Source organism: Varanus komodoensis, unplaced genomic scaffold, assembly GCF_004798865.1.
Source record: "Varanus komodoensis strain SLA01 unplaced genomic scaffold, ASM479886v1 scaffold21, whole genome shotgun sequence".
NCBI classification, from domain to species: Eukaryota; Metazoa; Chordata; class Lepidosauria; order Squamata; family Varanidae; genus Varanus; species Varanus komodoensis.
The window spans coordinates 12,469,831-12,490,746 of NW_025335589.1; the positions used below are offsets into that span (position 1 = coordinate 12,469,831).

At 39.5% G+C, this 20,916-nt stretch overlaps 1 protein-coding gene across 3 annotated transcripts in view; it reads right to left on the reverse strand.

Moving 5' to 3' along the window:
- FSTL5 (follistatin like 5) overlaps positions 1–20,916 on the reverse strand; it is a 356,934-nt gene that overhangs the window by 58,813 nt on the left and 277,205 nt on the right. For all 3 annotated transcript variants that reach the window (XM_044430808.1, XM_044430807.1, XM_044430806.1), the window contains exons 7-9: positions 17,468–17,588; positions 6,081–6,242; positions 3,220–3,354 (exon numbers count right to left, since the gene is read on the reverse strand). In XM_044430808.1, the coding sequence (XP_044286743.1) occupies positions 3,220–3,354; positions 6,081–6,242; positions 17,468–17,588 (418 nt within the window). The remainder of the gene's footprint in view (positions 1–3,219; positions 3,355–6,080; positions 6,243–17,467; positions 17,589–20,916) is intronic.

Genomic DNA, 20,916 nt, shown 5'->3' on the forward strand with positions numbered 1-20,916 from the left:
TGCAAATGTATAATCAAATCAGCATGTCTGCCATCTGACTCAATAAGACCAGGGTAAATAAGCAGTTAAGAGTCTTGGCACAATTAATGGGCATGCTCAAGTAAATGGCGGATTGAATCAGTATAACTCTTCAGATTTACAATTTGTGTTTTTAATCCTTTGGTTGTAACAGTCATTTCTACAACATAAACCCTAGCAATCAATTGAATCCAAAGTTCACAGCAAATGGCTGCTCAGTTCTTGTGCAAACTAAAGCCTAGGGACAAGGGAAAGACTAGAATTATCAGGCCTGAGCTTTACACTAAAGCTTTTATACTAAAAGAGACCTACCATAGGGAGGTCCTTAGAAGTGATTTATGTTCTTGTGTGCTGGCTAGTGATGTTCCAAATTAGCTTGATAGATGGGATGTTAGGCACTGAGAGATAGAAGTACATTTTTTTCCTGAGCTTTTGTGCTGTTTTCCAGTCTTAGGTAAAACATTTTTGTCTGCCTTGCTTTTTATGGCCTATACTTGCTGCATGCCTTACACAGTCAGATATACTGTTTATTTCATAAACATAAACAAGAACTTAATCAATTCTTTAGCTGTCTAAATGTTAAATTATAGCGATCAGGCTCATAGTATTAACAACTGACATTTTCACATGCCTAATACATCTTCAGTGCTCCTTTATTGTTTATATTGTGTTTTTAAGTCAATTAAGAGTTTCATTATCTTTACTATATCCAGCCTGAACAGCTATATGAGATAGGTTAGCATATATGTTGTTATGACAGAAAATGAGATCAAGCTATAGTGATTTTTGAAAAGCTGCTAAACGATTCAAGCAGGATTTGGACCTGTCACTCTAGCTGCCTTGAATGCTAACTGTCTGTCTGTCTTTCATCTATTTATGTATGCATGCATCCGTCCATGCATGTATCTATTACCTCTTTCCTTTTTTGATAGAAACTGGGGTAAAATACAATGAATATTCATTGTTCATCAGGATAAATGTCCAGGTGAACATATTTTGGAAAAAATGTTGCTTTTTCCCATTCCTTCACATACTAGCTAGTGATTAAAAATGACATACAGGGAAGGATCCAAACATTTAGTTTCTATCTAACTTGTAAAAAAAGACTGGCCACTAAAATTGAGTGGTTATCAGCATTTGAAAACAAGCCAAAACAATGCTCAGAATATCATTGAAATGTAGGAACAATGTATAATGGTGAAAGGAAGTCAGAGTTGTAAAAGGGTTGCAGAAGAAGGCAAGAGGAATACTAGACAGAGCTATTGGTGAAACATTTGGAAATAAGCACAGGAATTATTATTGCGCAGACTCAAACTTAATGAGAATAGACCTTAATCTATATTAGATCAATGCATGTTGAAATCTGTCTTCTAATCCTGAATGTTTTTGTCCTCTCACAAAAGGGGGGGAAAAGTAAGACTTGGTCCACTATTAAACTCCCAAGTCATTGAGGTGTACTCAAGACTCTGACCATAAGTGGTGGAAATTTTCAGTGGGCACAAACAGCACTGAAGAATGCAGTTTTCACAGTATTCTTACCGTCCATACAAAGTAGCTTAAAGCAACTTTAACTGCTCTGGTAACTTCCTGCTTGGATTACTGCAACGTGCTCTACGTGGGGCTGCCCTTGGAAATTTTCCAGATTCTGCAACTAGAACAGAATAGAGCTACCTGGCTGCTGACGGGGACCGGCCATTACTCTCACATAAAGCTGGTCCTCTACCAGCTCCACTGGCTTCCAGTTGAAGTCCAGGCCCAATTCAAGGTGCTGGTTTTGACCTATAAAGCCCTGAACAGCTTGGGACCAGGATACCTGAAGGAACATCTCCTTCCTTATATGCCCTCACACCCCTTAAGATCTGCAAGAGAAGCCCTGCTCTGGGAACCCTCTCTAAGAGAGGTAAAAAGGTTATCAACTCAGAATATGGCCTTCTCTTCCGTGGCGCCCAGACTCTGGAATGCACTTCCAGAGAGGTACGCCTGGTGCCAAGTTTTTACTCTTTTCGGTGCCAGGCCAAAACCTTTTTATTTAAACAGTATTTTAAAATTTAACAACTTTTAACGTTCAGTTGCTCTGTTTGCTCTGTGATTTATTGTGTGGTTCTGTTTCTATTATTTATTAGAAATGATTGTTTTAATTGTTCTTTTAAATATTATAAGCTGTCCTGAGATTTTGAATAATAGGATGGCATAGAAAAGCTTTAAATAAATAAAGCAAGCAAGCAAGCTAACGTCTGATATAATACTTGATTCTATTAATAGCATGCAATAAATGGGAATGCATATCAAAAACTATGTTATACAATTTGTGCTAAGTCTAGGAAACCATCAACATTCCCTTTGTAAGAAGTCCTTTTTGTAAGCAGTCCATGTTCCAGCATATTCTCAAATAAGAAAGTTGAACATATGACTGAATGGCCCCAACTTTTTCATTTTACATTTTCATCTTGAACATCAGACTTGTCCATTGTTCAGAATGTACTGTATGCTTTGATAAATATGGAAACTTCACTCACTCACTCAACAGAGGCTGCATTATTTCTGCCAATCTCTTATGTCATACTAAACATCATTTTGGATTGTCCTCCAACCATTAAGAGCAGCTTTTCAGAGAGTAGAGGTGCAGGCAGGACAGAGGTACAGAAGTCTTATTTTAAGATAGCATCTCTCACTGAACTTAGGATCCTAGCCAGAGTGATTTCAAATCTAATTCCAAACAGCTTTAACAGCCACCTAGTGTGTAAATGCATACTGGTATTTAAATTTCTTTAAATTGGCCAAGCAGTCTTGCTGACCTTACAAAAGACCCCTAATGTTCAGTTTGGCATGTGCCTGTGAATAAGTGAATGAGTGTATGTGAGCAGACAAGATCCAGGGAAAATAAGTACACAATCTTTATCTCTGAAATAAAGACCTCTCCCTTCTTTTAATCCAGCTGAACTTTTGGGAAGCTATTATTTTCTGCAGCAGTGGAGGAGATGTCAAGCAATCTTTCTAGAAAATACCTCGAGAAAATTAGTGATTTGCAGCTATATGAATTTGATCTAATGGAAATCTAGCATCCTATCAAAAAAATTACCAAAATATGTTATAGAACCATCAAACTTGTTCTTATCTATAGATTCACTAAAATTTATCATCACTTCCAAAAAATTATCTTGCTTTGTTAGCTGTCAGAGAATGTAAAAAAATGCTACATACGGGTCTTTCGTGCAGAATCTTCCACAAAAAGGGAAGAGATGTCTTCATCCACACCTGCTTCATTCTTTGCAATACAGGTGTATGCGCCTGTATCTTCATAACGTACATTGCTAATGTGGACTTCACTGCCATTTGCTGTACACAGAATAAGAAAGCAGTATGTGAGTTATGATTTTAGCAGTACTCCTGTGTTTGTAAGATTAAATAGGTAGCTTTTTACTTAGTCCAACCCATTTAAGGCACAATACTATGTACAATTAAACAGAGGAAAGTCCTACAATTCCAGCATGCTCCACCCAGCACAGGTAAAACTATGCAAAATATCATGTTTAATATATATGATCAGCATATAATCTGTATACAATACAGCCAATGAAGGATTTGCTTTACTTTATTATGGATCAGAAAAGCTATTTTAAAAGCCAAGTCTTTAAAAAATCCAAGGTTTAAAGGAAAATTCCAAATGGATTTCCTGTGTTTAGGAGTTCTACTATGTACTCTTTTTTCTGCTCACTAGCCTGATAGATTTGACTGCTGGGAAAGAAATCCAAGCCTCAGCAACTGATTTTCATAAATTAGACAGATAGCCTTGTCTGGGTGCAGATGGCTGTCCAGCTAAGCCACTCTGAACTCATTTAGTGCTTTGCACATGACAAGAAGCACATTGACTTTTCACATAACACCAAAAATACATGGGCAACCAGTGTGGTGGGTGCAGAATTGGTGTAAAAAGCTTCTATTGATTCTATTAAATAACAGGTAAACATTCTATACCTGCTGAATGCACCTGCATAGATAAAGTTAGTGTAGTTCTTGAAAATGGGTGAAAGTATTATTCATAACCTGAGCCAGCAAAACAGGGCATAGCTCTCCAGGGATTAAAACATACACTCACGTAATTTTTCGTCTGGGTGTGGGGCCTGTTAGAGGAAAGCCTGCTCGGCCCTTCCTTTATTACCAAGGTACATTTCAGTGCAGAAATGAACTATTCTCATCTCTAATACTATCCATGGACATATGTAGGACGCACAGTTAAGGCTCACTGGTGGGCCCCAGGCAAGAAATTTGGGAATATGTTCTATTTAGGGATGTGTGAGAAAAATTCACTCCATCTAGTTTGTCTGGTTTTTGTTCTTGTCTTGCTGTTTCAACAGATTTACCGAACTCACACCTTATGAACCTGAACACAATTTGTAGTCAGTAGCAGTTGCAAAACAAAAGGAAAAAAAGGATTGAACAACATTCACAAACATTCATTTGACAAAAATGAGCAAAGTAAAATGCAGAGAATCTTACTATAACCAATGGGTGCGTGTGTCCCTGTAAAATATGTGCTTTTAAAAATACATATGTTGCATACGTTACAGAAAAAGTATACAGATTTTTGTAGAAAATTGGAATTAGTTTTAAAGAAAAAATGGAAACAATTCTAAAACACATTTTTTTTAAATGTGGTAACAGGCTGGAATATGTTTGATCTTAAAACTCCAGCTCCCTTGGCCAGACCAAGATGAACTAACCCCATGTCTAGTCCTGATAGATGACTCTGTGACCTGCCTATTCTCATGCAGAAGCCTAGTTCTACATTCATTTCCACTGCATACTCAACTGCTGTGATTTTCTTAATTATGGGTATTTTTCCCCATAAAAATGAGAGCATATTCCCAGAAATTGAATGGCAGATGGCGCATAGGGAACATTGCTTGGTTTGGTCCCATGGATTCTCCCAAATGATGTTCTTCAGGATTTCATCTCATACCTCATGTTATTTGGTATCTACGTGAACCACTGAAGGAGTCATTTGGGGTTTTGGAGTGTGTTGCCATCATTGTTTCCATTTCTTGTATTCATCCTCAATTGGGAATGTTGTGATTGTGATAAATCAGTGCCTGGCTGTGTCGGTGGAGTGGTTAACTGTAAACTGAAGCTCAAGACTAAGATGCTGTTAGTGGGTGGTTCTCCTCACTGGATGGAGGTAAGTCAACCTTTTCTGGATGGGCTGCTCTGCTCTTAAAGGGGGTTCTTCTTGATCCATATTTTTCACTTGAGGCTCAGGTGGCCACAGCTTTGGCTATATCCTATACCTTATGGCCAAAGGCAATAGCCTGATTACAATAGTATATACTATTTAATAATAGTACGATAGTATATACTATGCTCATCTGTGAATTAGATGACACAATGAACTTTACCTGGGGCTGTTCCTGAAGACTGTACAGAATAATCTTTCCAATGAGACCTGCCCCGCAACAACACTGTTATCTCTTTAGTTCCAGGTTAAGATTACCCTCTGCTTCCAAATGTTTAACAGGACATGTCCATTGTTATAACAGGTCTAGCTTTTATTGAAATTGTTTTACTGTTTTAACCTGTTTAATTTTTTATATTTGAGTTTTATGGTGTATTTTATTGCATTTGCACTTTTATTGTCATCCTTTTTTACTATTGCACCTGTGTTTATGAATGGTTGTGAATGGGTCAGATTCTTTTGGTAGAGAAATGAAATTATCATAACCAGCAGCAGTAGCAGCAGCATGGCAATTTTTATTCACATGTCATTTGACCATTACAACGGTAGCAATTCCTATGAGGTTCTTGGATGCATTCTTTCAGCATGTTAAGGGGAGCTGAAGACAAGCATAATGAGTAACTTGTAGATCCCAAAACTGTCAGTTTTACTTATGAGGTGATGGAGTTAACATATCACACCTGCTGCTTAAAGCTCTGCCTGAAGCTATGATAAATAAATTACAGCAGTATAAAGGTTCACATTGTTCTCTGAAGTCTTTATAGTGCAAATAAAAAGACCTGCCTAGGACTTTAGAAAATCATTAAAACATTACTAAAATGTGTTTCCTTACCTTGAAGAGTTAACTGTTTGGATAACTTTGGAGTTATATCAATCCCATTCTTCAACCAACCAAGCACTGGATTGGGGATACCCTCAGCATGGCATCGAAGGCTAGCTGTCACCCCTGGCTCCCTTGCTTGGCTTTCAGGAAAGACTCTTATGACCGGTGGCACTGATCAGAGAAAAGCATAACACAACAAACTGAATATGAATTATTAAACAATAAAAATTAAAGCAATCGGTGCTCACAAGGCCCATACCTATATATCATGGCAAATTGGAAGAACACCTTCCAATACCTTACCTACATATTTCCAAAAGTCCGTTACTTCCACCATAAAACAAGATCATGCAATAGCACTGATTTCATGCAGACATATTTGCTGCTTGGCTTTTAGGCAGCCATCTGTTTGAATAGACTGCCCCTGAATCATTACATGTATTTTGCATGAGTTTATTTTACGTTTTTTAAGGACTGTGGTGGCCATGCTCCAGTGATCATGCTACATAGTGAAACCACAGCTTGAGTTATAAAATAATTAAAAAGAAGGTAGGAGATGAATAGCCCTTAGACCACCTTGTAAACATAATTCAATTTCCCTGCCAAAAACAAAAAAAAGACCTTTTCCCTCAAACATTTGGAAGAAATGAACTTTTGACTCCTTCAACTATATTCTATTTCTAGTCAAATTATAGAAACAATCCTTAAATGTGAATTTAAACACATAACATCTGTGTTTATCTGAATATTGAAGAGGGAAACCTGATTGAGGGAAAGCTAGGGAAAATGAAAAATCCAGAGGATAATTTATGAGTTCCAGAAGACATTTCTCAAAAGAAAAGAGAACAAAGAAAAAATTCTAAGCTTATTCTAAATCAAAATATAGAAAGTTTGCCCATCTCGTGTTCTCACTTTCCAAACTGAGAAAACCTGCAGTAGGGTCCTCAGAAAAGCATGAAGTGGTTAATCTGTGGTTCATATATTTCCTTGTATGTTCCCTTGGACTCATTGGAGGGTTGATTTTGCCTTAACTTTCCATATCCAGGCAGACCATTGTCACACAATTAGGTGTTTTATATGACTATAGAATCAAGGATGAGGTAAGGTTGCTTCTGACAACTTTCAGTACACATTGTCATCTTATGCAAAGCAATGTTCTTCAAAAAATGCAAGATGCATCAAGTTAAGTTAGTATCATGAACTGGTCATACAGAGTTCATCCACAGCTGGGGATCTCCTGTGAATATCATTCTCCTTTGCCACAGTATCCACCCTTTCTCTGCCACAGGCTATGGACGTTGCATTCTATTTGTAAAATATGTGCATGTATCATACCTGTAGAAGCAGTCAAAAGTCCATCTACTCAAAGTCAGAACAGTAGAACATTACATAATCCAAGATAAATTAATGTAAACTTAGTGAAATAATGTATTTTATTAACTGGATGCACTTATTCTTAATTGAAATAATTCATTGATCATGGACAGCCAACTCTCTGTTCCATGAGTCCAAGTGAAAACTACCAAAGTAGTACTCATTTTTCATATTTCCTCCCTGTGTCTTTCTGTTGCAACCAAGTGGAAATCCTATTTCTCTGTCTTTCTACACCAAGTCTGGCTCAAAGTTCTATAGGTTTTAAGGATCTGCTTTAGGTAGTGCAAGGATTATAAGTAACCTTCTTTCCAGGGAGCACAATATTTCAAATAAAAAAAATGAATTTTACAGAAGAAAAACATCAATGGCAAGTTTTAAATCTCAGTGGATACACACACATGCCTGGACACACATAGTGTGTAAGCAAAGAAAGCAAATAACCAAAGAAAAATGCATTCAGCTAGCCTGTTATGAGAGCAATTTGCTGAGGGAAATATATATATAATGAATTAATTAATTAATAATAATTAATTAACTGGAATGTGTCCCTATTTTATTCATGGCCCTGCCAAAAAAATATCTTATCACTACTGGGCCTTTTCCTCCAGCCACTTTTCTTTGCTCAAGGACTCTGACCTTCTTTCCTTCTGCCTTTCCTTTTTTTTTCTGAACATCTTCCTTTGCTTCATTAATTAAAAATTAATCTATTTTTGCTTCCCAATTTCAATCCAGGTAGTAGTTTCTGGTTCATTTCTACAAATGATGTCTTTGTTACCTGAGCTAATACTTTTTCTTCTTTCTATTGAATTTTTGTTGAATTGAATGATTTTCTAATCTTCTGAGCAAAACCTTTTGACCAATATATTCTAAACAGACTAGCATACAGACTGAAAAGGATTCAACTTTGCAATAGCCTGAAATCAGATGTGATATAAAAAAATAAGGATAATAGCCTGCGTATGGCTGTTTTGGATAATATTTAGGGATGCTTGAAAAAAATGGGAATCTTTAGATTTTTTAATGTTTTCATTCCCTTGGCCCAAATTCAGATTACTGCAGAAATAGGACAAAGTGGACTTATGCATTACTTATGTGCAGAAGTGACATGGACTGGAAACAGACTAATTTGGCAACTGCTAATGACATTATGGCAATTCATATGCTATAGAAAGAATAGAACATTTTAAAGAAGATATCACAAGCTGGAATTAAGATTGCTGGGAGAAATATCAACAACCTCAGATATGCAGATGATACCACTCTAATGGCAGAAAGTGAAGAGGAACTAAAGAGCCTCTTGATGCGAGTGAAAGAGGAGAGCGCAAAAGTTGGCTTGAAACTCAACATTAAGAAAACTAAGATCATGGCATCTGGTCCTCTCACTTCCTGGCAAATAGATGGGGAAGAAATGGAGGTAGTGACAGATTTTATTTTCCTGGGCTCCAAGATCACCACAGACGGGGACTGCAGCCAATTAAAAGACGCTTGCTTCTGGGGAGTAAGCTATGGCAAATCTAGACAGCATACTAAAAAGCAGAGACATCACCCTGCCAACAAAACTGCACATAGTCAAGGCTATGGTTTTCCCAGTGCAATGTATGGCTGTGAAAGCTGGACCATAAGGAAGGCTGAGCACAAAAGGATTGAGGCCTTTGAATTGTGGTGCTGGAGGAGACTCCTGCGAGTCCCTTGGACTGCAAGGTGGTCAGTCCTAGAGGAGATCAACCCTGACTGCTCTTTAGAAGGCCGGATGCTGAAGATGAAACTCAAATACTTTGGCCACCTAATGAGAAGGAAGGACTTCTTGGAGAAGAGCCTAATGCTGGGAACAATTGACAGCAAAAGAAAAAGGGGACGGCAGAGGATGAGGTGGCTACATGGAGTCATGGAAGCAGTCAACGTGAGCTTAAGTGGACACCGGGGGATGGTGGAGGACAGGAAGGCCTGGAGGAATGTTGTCCATGGGGTCGCGATGGGTCAGACACGACAAAGAAGATATAGCAACCTAAAAGTGGCAAATAGTGCCCTTTTTCTTCTCTCTCAATAAATCATGTGTAATCTCACCTTCATAAAGTTGTAACAAAGCAGGGACCTCAAGGATTCTTTTGGAATAATTAACAGTGTAATTATCATGCATGCAGAAGAACATACTATTGTGTTCAGTGGGACTTATTGCAAGTGAGGCTGTATAGGATTGCAGCCTGGAAAATATATTGAATTTAACATATGCTATTAATTAACATGATCATTGCCATCATCACTACCATCTCCATCTATTCCTTTGGCATTACTGCAAATCAAAAGAAACATCATGGGATTCCTAAGTGTCTATGGAAGCACAGTACTCATGTGCAATGGAAGCGATTCCTATGGGATTTATAGGACCCTGAACCTGGAAGTTTCTATGCATTTCCTTCATCCTCATCTGCCAAGTCAAGCTGCACAAGATCTATCCCAGGAAGGATTGTGCCCAATTAAATAAAGTAAATATCCGTTAACTGATTTTTGGCAATAATTTTGTTCACAATTTTTGTTTCACTAAATTTAACAAGAAGGTTCAAAAGTGGCACATAATTAATGAGAGGGAAAATCACATTCATAGCTGATCAGCACTCACCGGATTATATTGAGTCATTTATGACTGTAATATTACATGAGCTGGGATTTAAGGCAAAGCTATTGTGTGATGTAATTGTAAAATATGAGTTGCCGTCTACAAATGTACAACTGCATTAACAATAAAACCTTCTAATTAAAATGGATTACTTACTCCCATCTCTTCAGATTATTTACATCTACCATGTTTTCAACAGATCCCTATTAATTAAATTTTAATACTTAGATCATCTGATACTGTGTTCTTTCCAGACATAAATGTGGACTTCAAAGTGAAATTTATCTACTATTTCACAGGACAACTTGCTATACTGTAGAATAGTCTTCGCAAACTTGTTATCCCCCAGTTGTTTTGGACTTCATTTCTCATCAGCTCCAGCAAGCATGACCAATAGCAAGGAATGCTGGGAATTTTAGTCTAAAACTTCTGGAAAGAACAAGGTTGGGAAATGCTGGGTTACAATCCAAGAGGATCTAGTTCATGTCCAGTATGCAGGAAAGCAGACATATCCAGGAAATATGACTTGTATATGCTCAAACTGAATTACCACCTTTCTGAATTAAGTCCTGGAAAACTGTGGCTCCATCTCAATTCCATCTAAATAAACAATTTACCAAACTTAGCTCACCAAAGCTAAGTTTAATACTTATTGTTATAGTGGCAGTATGTTCCAAATTCAAGGTATCACTTTAATGTATGAGACAAATCAAAACTCTAAAATAATGTGAGTTCTCTTAAACATCATGTTTCTTCAATGACCACATGACATACCCAAACTACTGGAACAACAGCACTTGAACTCAACCCACTTTTTAAATAACAGAACAATCATTTTAAATCATTATTTTCTCAGGATTTCCAAATAAATAGTCATCTTCCATTTCTTGATTAAAATACATCAGGTTAAGTTTGATATTCCAGTACATTTTCTCTGTAAATTTATGCCATATGGAAAATATTATTTTCACCCATGATTTAGTTACTTCCTTTTGACTGATCAGCTATGAAAACAATGGCCATATGTGCTTGCCTACAAAGGAACCAAGTCCAGGTAAAAATGAGCAACCATTTGAAGGAAGAGCTGGACCTTGAGGATGCCCCTCACCATCACCAAATACCAAACTGGGCAAGTCCCAGGTTACCTGGCCAGTCTTCCAAACTATAGTGAGCTACACTGTAGTTCTATTTAAATTATTAAAATATATATTTGCATATATACACATGCTTTAGCACATGTACATTTTATGCTAATCTATGTCCATTTTCATAAGTAAGCACCTAACTTTAACATTTAACTAAGAGATAAACCATTGTTTAAAGTAGGAGGTACAGCTTGACAACGTTTCCTCCGCTACATAAAATCTGAGGTCATGTTTTGCTATGTAGTTATCAGTGAGAAGTCACCAGTGGTGGACTTTTCAAAAATAAAAATAAGATTTATAGCTTAATGTTTATATCTATCCCCTGCATTCTACTAAGCCAAGAGTGGTTTAACTAAACTTGTCTAGCTGGATTGTGCTTTGCTTCCTGAACAAGGTGGTTGTGCTTAAATTGCAGGCTTTTCCGGTTAGGAGTAATCCAGATACTTTATATTTCATGTGGGTGTTTTCTTAATGGAATTAAACAAACTGGTGCTTCTTGTTTTTAATTTTATATATATTTATATGTGCCTATATTCTTTAGTGAGATTCATCACCAAATATGTAAGCAGTTCAATTTGTCATTGTAAAGACTTCTCTGACTCTTGTACACACACAGGTCACTCACCTGCATATAAACTATTAAACTCCTCTTGCTCTGCTCTTATAGTTAAACCAGTTCTTATTGCACATGCCAACATTGCTACAGATGCAGAATCACCTTTCTAGGTGAAAGCAAATCCCTCAAGAGCAGTCAGAAAACCATTTGGATCCATGTGTCTCCTGGGATGGACAATCTTAGTCAGTCCTCAGCCCCTGTAGAGGCTCAGAAGCTCAATGAATCTAAACCTTACTAGGTGGTGATCTATTCATGTTAAAAACACTATATAAAGTTTCTCTACCCTCAAATACCATCAATTCTCCTCCCAACACAGATCAGATCCAAAGGAAGATTTGGATTTCAAATGTGAGACCCATGGGAAGCTAGGGAGACTCCATTAGCAACCACAGTAGGTTCAAGAAGGAAGAGGGCTGGGCAGGAGAACAGATGATTCACCAACAGGTTCCATCCTGCACACCGACCTTCAGATATGTACACTCAAAATTGGAAGATAGCATGATTGGACACCAGGTCAGAATTACAAATCACCACCAAAAGACCAAGGTTATCTGGTTTTGATTTTTTTTACATTTGTAGCCAAATGAAGAAAAGTAATTGCTCCCTTATTTCTTCTAGTTCTTTGTGAAACCCTTATAAGTATTTAAAAAAAATCTTTACAGAAATGTTGAATTTGAAAAGTTGAAGCCATTACCTGTTTCTCAATCCCATGGGAAGTTGGCCTCTGGCTGGGATTGCTCAAAGAAAATCCTTAAGTCCATGCCACACTAGTGCCCTGGGGTAGCTACAGCACAGCAAGAGGCTTTCTTGTTTTTAGATTACCCAGTTTTATGGATCTTGTTATTGTTAGCCACCAAGAGCATCTTTTTAATGGAAAGGCTGGGTATAAAATGTAACAAGCAAGCAGGCGAATAAATAATGTAACAGACATGAAATGAGCCTGGGGCATTTCCACCTAGCACCAAAATAGCAATAATATTGGCTGCACAGAAGCCTCCCATAACTGAGTGCCACAACCAAAAAAAGTTATCCCCTAGTTCTGGATTCCCAAAACTGGTGTCATTCAGTCAGCTGGGAATGCTGGGAGATTCAGGGCAACACATCTGAAGGACCGCAGGTGCCCAGGTTGATGTTTGTCACCCCTCTGGAGGATGAAGAACTTGATTAAAGGAATCAGCAGACAATTTTAAAGTGTAGGCAAATTAGTATGGAAATAGGCACTCAAAACAAACAAACAGAAAAAAACTACCTTGAAATATGTTAGCAACAGCAGACAAAGGGCACATGAAAACAAACCGGGCATGTTTTAATTAAGAAAGAAAGGATTCTTGTCAACTAATTAGATATTTTACCACACAATTGGTCAGGTTTTTTAATTCAGATATAAAAAGAACTTAGGTTATTTGAGAAAGAATACTAAATAGAAAACGATTTCCCAGTCTCTTTAAAATCTCCTTAATGCTGCTTTGCATTAAAGACCACAACAAACACACGCCCATAAAATCTTAAAAGTGAAAACATAGTTGTTGACATGTGAAGTATGAAAGATAAAAGATGAAAAAATAATTTCAACTATTATGAAATGAGATAACGTATTTTCGGATGTTACCCCACTGTTTATACGAAATGGACTCAGCATGATATGATTGTGCTGGTAACAAAGAAATGACTTTGATGCCTTGTGCATCTTGATAATAATCATAAGTAAAAGGAAAAGCATTGAACAGTTTCAGAAAGAGAAAATTAGATCTAACAAACTTTATAGTTGATTTATAGCTAGCAGTTGCTAGTTTCTAGTAAGGAGATCCCCTGGAGGGAATTTGAATGCACCTTGGTTTGGATCCAGACTGAACCAATTGAATCTGTGCATATACTTCATCCTAAGTGTGTGTGTGTAGGATATAAATCTTACTGAAAAACATCACTGGCTCAAAAGTTGCATACCTGATTACCTTGATACATACTTCCAGGACTGAATTGAAGAGTGACTTGAAGGGAAGGGACTGGGGGAAAAGGACAACCGGTCCTCAGAGCCTGAGTCTACAAGGCACCCTGTGAACTCATAACGTCTGGATCAGGAACTGAGTGAGTGTAGCTTCTGGGCCAGACTCCACTGATGGCTCAACGAACCCCAAATTGTTGAATGATTGCAAGCAGCATGCTCATTAGCAGCGGAAAGGTAACTGAGTGCCAAGGCTCAAGCCAAAGCTCTATCCCTTAAAAAAACAAAACAAAAAACAAAAACCCTTCCTTCTCTAGCAAGGAGTGGAACCTGTGAGGGTTGTTCAGGCTGAGGGACTGTATAAGAGCTTAGTCCTCAGTCAACAACAAAGCCTTCCTGGAACAAATAGCCATTTCTCTGCAACCTGTCAAGACTGCACCTTGTGTTCATTTTTGCCAGAATATTATACCCTTAATAAGAGTACATTGAATTAAGACTTTCTGCAGTAGTATGCAATAGTGCCAAAGTGGTACAGTGTGATTAGTGTTTGACTAGGAATGGGAAGAAGTTCAAATCCCATTCATTTACAAAAGCCATTGGGTACTTTTGGGATACTCTCTTTCTTTTGGGGTAAACGGAAGAAGAATGATGATGTAGGCTGCCCTGGGCTCCTTCAGGGAAAAGGAGAGACAGACAGACAAACAGTATGTCCTCCAATTCCATCAGCCAGTATAGGTGGATGTGGCAGGAAAGACTCCTTCCAGTGCTCATCTTGTCCAATGTTCCCAACAAGAAGTGTGCTGCCTCCAAGACAAGACACACACTAAAATCACCTGATTTTTCAAAGGAGGAAAAATGCTGCCCAGACAGTACAGCAGCTACAACTAAAGAGTAAGCAATGGATATGACAAATACAAGGAAGACTGTATTTTTAAATGGACTACTTCCACTCCATATCATCCTCATAATCCTGCAACTTCATAACCCCATGAGGTAGATTAGTAGAGAGTGAGAGACCAGCCCAAAGTCATTCAAATGTGTTGCATGGCCAAGTAGGGACAAGAACCCAATCTTCTGGGTCTGACATTTTGACCACCACACAGGGGCAAGCAGTATGTAAGGTATGGTGCGGAATGAGGATATTGTTCTCATTTGGGCACATGGGAAGGAAAGATAGAGCTGGAAGGCAGGACAGTGAGGAAAATGTCTCTTAGACTGCCTCAGGTACTGCTACTCATTCACTCCTACTTATGAGATCACAGAAGTTGTCAAGAATCTGGTGGTACAGAAGTTAGTGGCTCAGGTGCTCCCAATACTTAGGGATGTGAGTCTGACAGAAATGCTGGTTTTATTGAATCCAGCTTAGTCTACATTTCAGATTATAAGAACAGCCATCCATTGATGTACTCAATGAGACACCCTGTCTCGTATCCACCTTTTGTGTCAATGTGACAAATTAGGCAATGAGTAAAGGGATGTAATTCACAGATTACCTTGGCATTATTGTCATGGTGCAGGACCCTCACCCTTCAACCTGATCTGAAATGATTGTGAGGGCTTGGTACAGAAAAGTGTCATGCACCTTCCCCTTTCTTAGAATTCAATTCTCTTTGATGGTTCCAGGGTCTACAAGACTTGTGTTGCTATCGCCATGAAGATATCATGATGCTAGTACACTGTAGGTAGAAGCTGCTGGAACTGATTTATCTCTTAAATGGAGAAAGTCTTGATAAATAGGGATGCAGAGCTAAGTGACCTTAAGAAATCCAAGAATCCTGCAAAAGCTCAGTCACCATCTGTTTCTTGTTGGAGCAATACCCAAGGAAGCTTTTTTGGCCTCCAGCTTATAAGTTTCTGTGGTAATCTCTATCTCTGATTTTTTCCCTCTCTGAGAAATCTGAATCCCACTTAGCTGGAATCCAGATGAACCCCAGTTGTCACAACAGTCTAAACTCTCCCATAATGGACATCTGCAATCCAGACTCACAGTGTCTAGTAAGGACAGATGTTTCCTATGACATCTCTTAGGGTCTGAAACTGAAAAATTACTTCTTATGCATTACCATCACCTTTGTATGTAAACTGCAGACCTTTGAATGTGCATGATATTGTGATGTCTTTTAACAGAGTTAATGCAAATATTTAATTACATTAAAATGGTCCTTGGTTTTGTATATGCATTGTTTGAAAAAGAATGTCCCTTCTTAAATACCTACATGGTAGAAGACATATTTTTATTAAATATATTGATTTTCCTTAGGTAAGGTAGTAAATACTGTCCACATCAAAGAAGAAGATAATCTGTATTACTACCACTACATTACATTTTTATTCCATATGTAATAGTGTAGGGAGAAAAGCATAGCAAAAACAAAAGGGAACCATGGTTAATAGAACATTTAAAAGAATATAATGACAAAAACTGCTGCTGATCCATGTGAATGAAAACATACAATAGTAGAAAAGTGCTTAAAATCCAATTAAACCATGCTCAAAGTACTCTTATATTAGATCTTAAAGATCAACTAAGCCTCATTATCTCATTAACCTTCTTTTGAGTCTGCTGTTATGGAAGTGCCATTATATTAATTAATCAGTTTTCTGAACTATAAGTACTGACTTCCTTGCCCACATTTAGGAACAGACTGGTTAGATCTACAAACACAGCCCATTAAATTGCTGTTTTGTCTGACCAATGCATTAAGTTTCATATTTTGATTCATGGTAGCTCAAGTATTTAGAAGCAAAAGGTTTCATAAATGCATTATCTGATTTAATAAAAAAGCGGAGACAGAACTATCACTTCAGGAATACTGCAAAATCATTGTCACCCTGTGATTGCATTGAGTGTGTATGACTGCAAGGCATATCACATCCATCCAGAATCTATATCTTGACCTTCCACAACACCTCCTCCCCTTTGGGTGATAGATAGGCTTGGAGCTATCTGCATCCCATTTACATTCCATTGGTGTTTGATGCAGTATCTATCACACCAAGGAAATTTTGACAGCTTCCTGCCTGTACAGGAAGTGATGGTGATTGGTCATTGCCCAGCTGATAAATGTTCAGAGATAATCATTTTATCAAAGAAATCAAAATGCAGATTCAATCATTTTATGTATTGGGAGGGATCTTCAAAATAGCAGGAAAACCATTAACATTTTAAGCAGTTAAAGAGAGAAATGTCATTCATGTTACTGAATTCGAGTAGCTCTGTTCTGTGATGGCTTTTTGGAAGCATTAGACGGCTCAGAGTTTTAAGTCATATTTTCTTTACTATCATGACAATTTTTAATCAGGAAACCATGCCGTGTTATTGAAACGCAGCAGAGCTGTACATGTGCAATAACTTTATTAAGTTGTTATTCAAGGCCACCATTTCCATAAATGCCTATTATTGTGCAGACAGAATACTAAGCATGCAAACTGTTTCACTGTATTGAGAGCTTAAAGATTAGAATGAACAGACTTTGTGGTCTTTCTTTCTTATTATTTTCAAAAACAATTATTCAGGATTGCTACATGAAGTGATCAAAGTGTATTTTCACTGCACATTTCTTTGTAAATGAGAAATGTTAATGAAATTATATTACCCATATCTGTTTTTTTTTCTTTGACATTCACATAACATTACAGAAATCAACACAACCTACTAAATTAAGTCTAGAAACTATGGCACAATTGGCTACTAGAACGTCTTACCATTCACTTGAAGAATATGAATCTGATAAAGTTTATCATAGCCATCTGCATAGCAGCTGTAGTTTCCCATGTGAGTTGTAGTAATCTTAGTAATGTACAGGGATCCATCATCACCAAAATCCTAAAGTGAAAGAATAACAAGGTGATCACAATTGAAGATGTATAAGAATATTGCTTTGGTTAGGAAAGCATTGAAATTTGTTCCCTTTAAACATGAACAAGAGCTCATTTTCTTCCAGAAAGCGCTCACACTTTCCTGAACTTGTATTTACATTTTTAAAATGTCTCATTATATTTTAAACGTGTACTTTATAATGTGGTACTCCAATTCCCATCATTCCTGAACACTGGTCCAACAACACTTGGAGGGCCCTGGGGCAAATATAAAATAATACCAATGAATTTAAAGAATGTATACAAATTTTGAGATATCACTGGGTCAAGACCCTACTCAGTAGCAAAGCCATACTGGAAATGTATCAAGGCCATGAGGATAGCAGCTAATTTAATAATTAATTGGCAAATGATTAAAATGCTATGGAGCAAGATGCTTTAAGTAGTGATTCATTCTGTATTTTATTCTATTTTGTATTTTATTTTATATTTTATTGCTGTAACCCACCCGGGGAATCTGTATGGCTAATACGGCAGGCTAGAAATAAATAAATAAAGTAAGTAAGTAAGTAAGTAGCTACCATGACAATTTCCTCTTAAGCAAATTACTCTTGAAGCCAGGTACTTTCCCAGAATCTCAGCATTTTAAAAACATGACCTAACTTTAAGTCAGTCCTGTACAGTTTGTGATCTACCAAACAATCAGCAACCAGTTATATACAATGATCTACTGAAGAAGGTCCCCTCCTTCCTGCTAACAGACAAGCAAAATAATGCTAATGACGATGATGATGAGTCCTGCCCAGTTCTAACCGAGGCGACGGCTGTTTTGTGTAACGTTGCAAGGGATCTCATTTGGCACATTATTTGTAGTAGTATTACTTTGAAAGAACTACCGTATTTGGTACTTGAGTAACGGCTTTGCGTTGCATGTTCTTTTGGGTTTGTTTTTAAGTCATCCACTGTGAACCATGCGGCCCTGCAGGACAAGCAAAGCAAAATCATGGCCAGAGGACTTCCAAAGCAAAAGCCCATTGAAGGCGTTAAGGACATCCTGGTTATAGCCTCTGGGAAAGACGGCGTTGGGAAGTCAACCACTGCTGACAAAAGTAGTTGGCTTGCTTGATGCTGATGTATATGGGCCCTCAATACCAAAAATGATGAATTTGAAAGGAAGTCCAGAAGTGACACCAAAGAACTTAATGCGACCACTTGTGAATTATGGGATTACTTGTATGTCAATGGGTTTCTTAGTAGAAGAGACGGCACCAATTGTCTGGCAAGGCTTCATGGTAATGTCACCCATAGAGAAATTATTGAGACAGGTTGACTGGCAGCAACTGGATTATCTGGTAATTGACATGCCACCTGGGACAGGAGATGTGCAGCTGTCAATTTCACAGAATATCCCAACTGCAGACAGCTGAAAAGCGCCGGTGGCGGCCGGGGAGAACCAGCGTGCTGGACGGGGCACACCTCCTCCGCACCGCCAGGACATCACGTCGCCGCTCGGCAGCAATGCCCCTACGGGCTCCGGCTGCCGTGCCACCTTCCAGAGGCCAGCACCACTGGCCCACAAACACCAGCCAGGACCCAGGACCCGGTTCCGGCCCGCCCCGCCGCACGGGTGAGAGGCGTGCGGGACAGGGTGGGGCTTCAGGAGGGCCCTGCGGCCTAAAAGCGCCGGCGGCGGCCAGGGCCAGTGGCCGAAGGGTGATGGCCAAAGGGCAGTCGCCACCATTTGGGAGCTGTTCGGGGGCCGAGCGGGGGGCTGGGCTGGCCAGGGGCTTTGTTTGTGTGTTGTAATTGGCCCTCCTGCCAGGCTGTGCTTCTGTGATATTGTGCTGCTGCCGCCACTGAACTGGGACATACAGCCGAGGGAAGGGGGAGTTTTTTTTAACTGTTTTTATAATTTTATTGTATTTTAATCTGTTTTTATGGAGTCGTCCCTGGCCATGTCGACATTTGTGTTTCCTGGGGAGCGCGGGGGCACCGCCATTGAGGTGGTTTTGGGCAATGGACGTAACAGCGGTGGGGGCTTAATGTTTCCGTGCAGAAGAAGGAGGGACAGATGGTTGACACCTGTCCCTACTTCTGGTTTTGCCCCCAGCCAGAGGGTGCCAGGTAGTTTTGTCAACCGCCCCTCGGGCCTGACGGTGCTGTTGCTCAATGCCAGGTTGGTCAATAATAAATCTTCCCTCATCCATGACTTGATTGTGGATGAGGGGGCCGACCTGGCTTGCATCACGGAAACCTGGGCGGGAGAGGGGGAGCATGTTGCCCTCTCTCAACTGTGCCCGCCCAGCTATCTGGTTCAGCACTGTTCACGCCTGGAGGGGAGGGGGGTCGCTTTGGTTTAACGAGCCTCCATCTCTCTCACGGGACTTCCTGTCCCTTCGAGACCAGGGCTGGAGTGCCTCTACTTGGTGTTGGGTGCCCGAGACAGATTGGGGATTCTGTTGGTGTACCGGGCACCCTTCTGCCCAACAGTCTCCCTGCCTGAGCTGACGGAGACCGTCTCGGACCTGGTGTTGAGGACCCCCATGATGTTGGTCCTGGGGGACTTCAATCTCCATGCCGAGACTGGTCTGACCGGGGCGGCTCAGGACTTCATGGCCTCCATGACGGCCATGGGGCTGTCTCAACATGTCACCGGCCCGACCCATGAACGTGGTGCAAGGCCTGGTTTTCGAGTGGTGCAAGGCCTGGTTCGTCCAGGTCCTAAGGAAGATCTGGTTCCACCCTCAAAGGCCCACTGTGACGACTTTGCCAGGCATTTCAGGGAGAAAATCGCTCAGATTCGTCACGAGCTGGACACCACTAGTGAATCAGAGGTTTTTGGGGAGACACCAATGCTGCCATCTGGTCCAGAATTATTGGATGAATTTCAGTTATTGCGGCCTGATGATGTGGACAAGGTGCTTGGATGAGTACGTCCCACCACTTGCCTATTGAACCCTTGCCCGTCTTGGTTAATAAATAATTCCAAGCACAGGATTGGGATCTGGATCTTGGAAGTGGTTAACGCTTCTCTGAGGGAGGGTCAGGTGCCTGCCCCTTTAAAGGAGGCGGTAGTTCGACCGGTCCTGAAGAAGGCATCACTGGATCCAGAGATGGCCACTAACTATAGACCTGTGGCCAACATCCCGTTTCTGGGCAAGGTGTTAGAGCGGGTGGTGGCGGGACAACTCCAAGCACTCTTGGATGAAACTGATTATCTGGACCCATTTCAGTCTGGCTTCAGACCTGGGTATGGTACTGAATCTGCCTTGGTCGCCCTGTACGATGACCTGTGCAGGGAGAAGGACAGGGGGAGTGCGTCCCTGTTGGTTCTC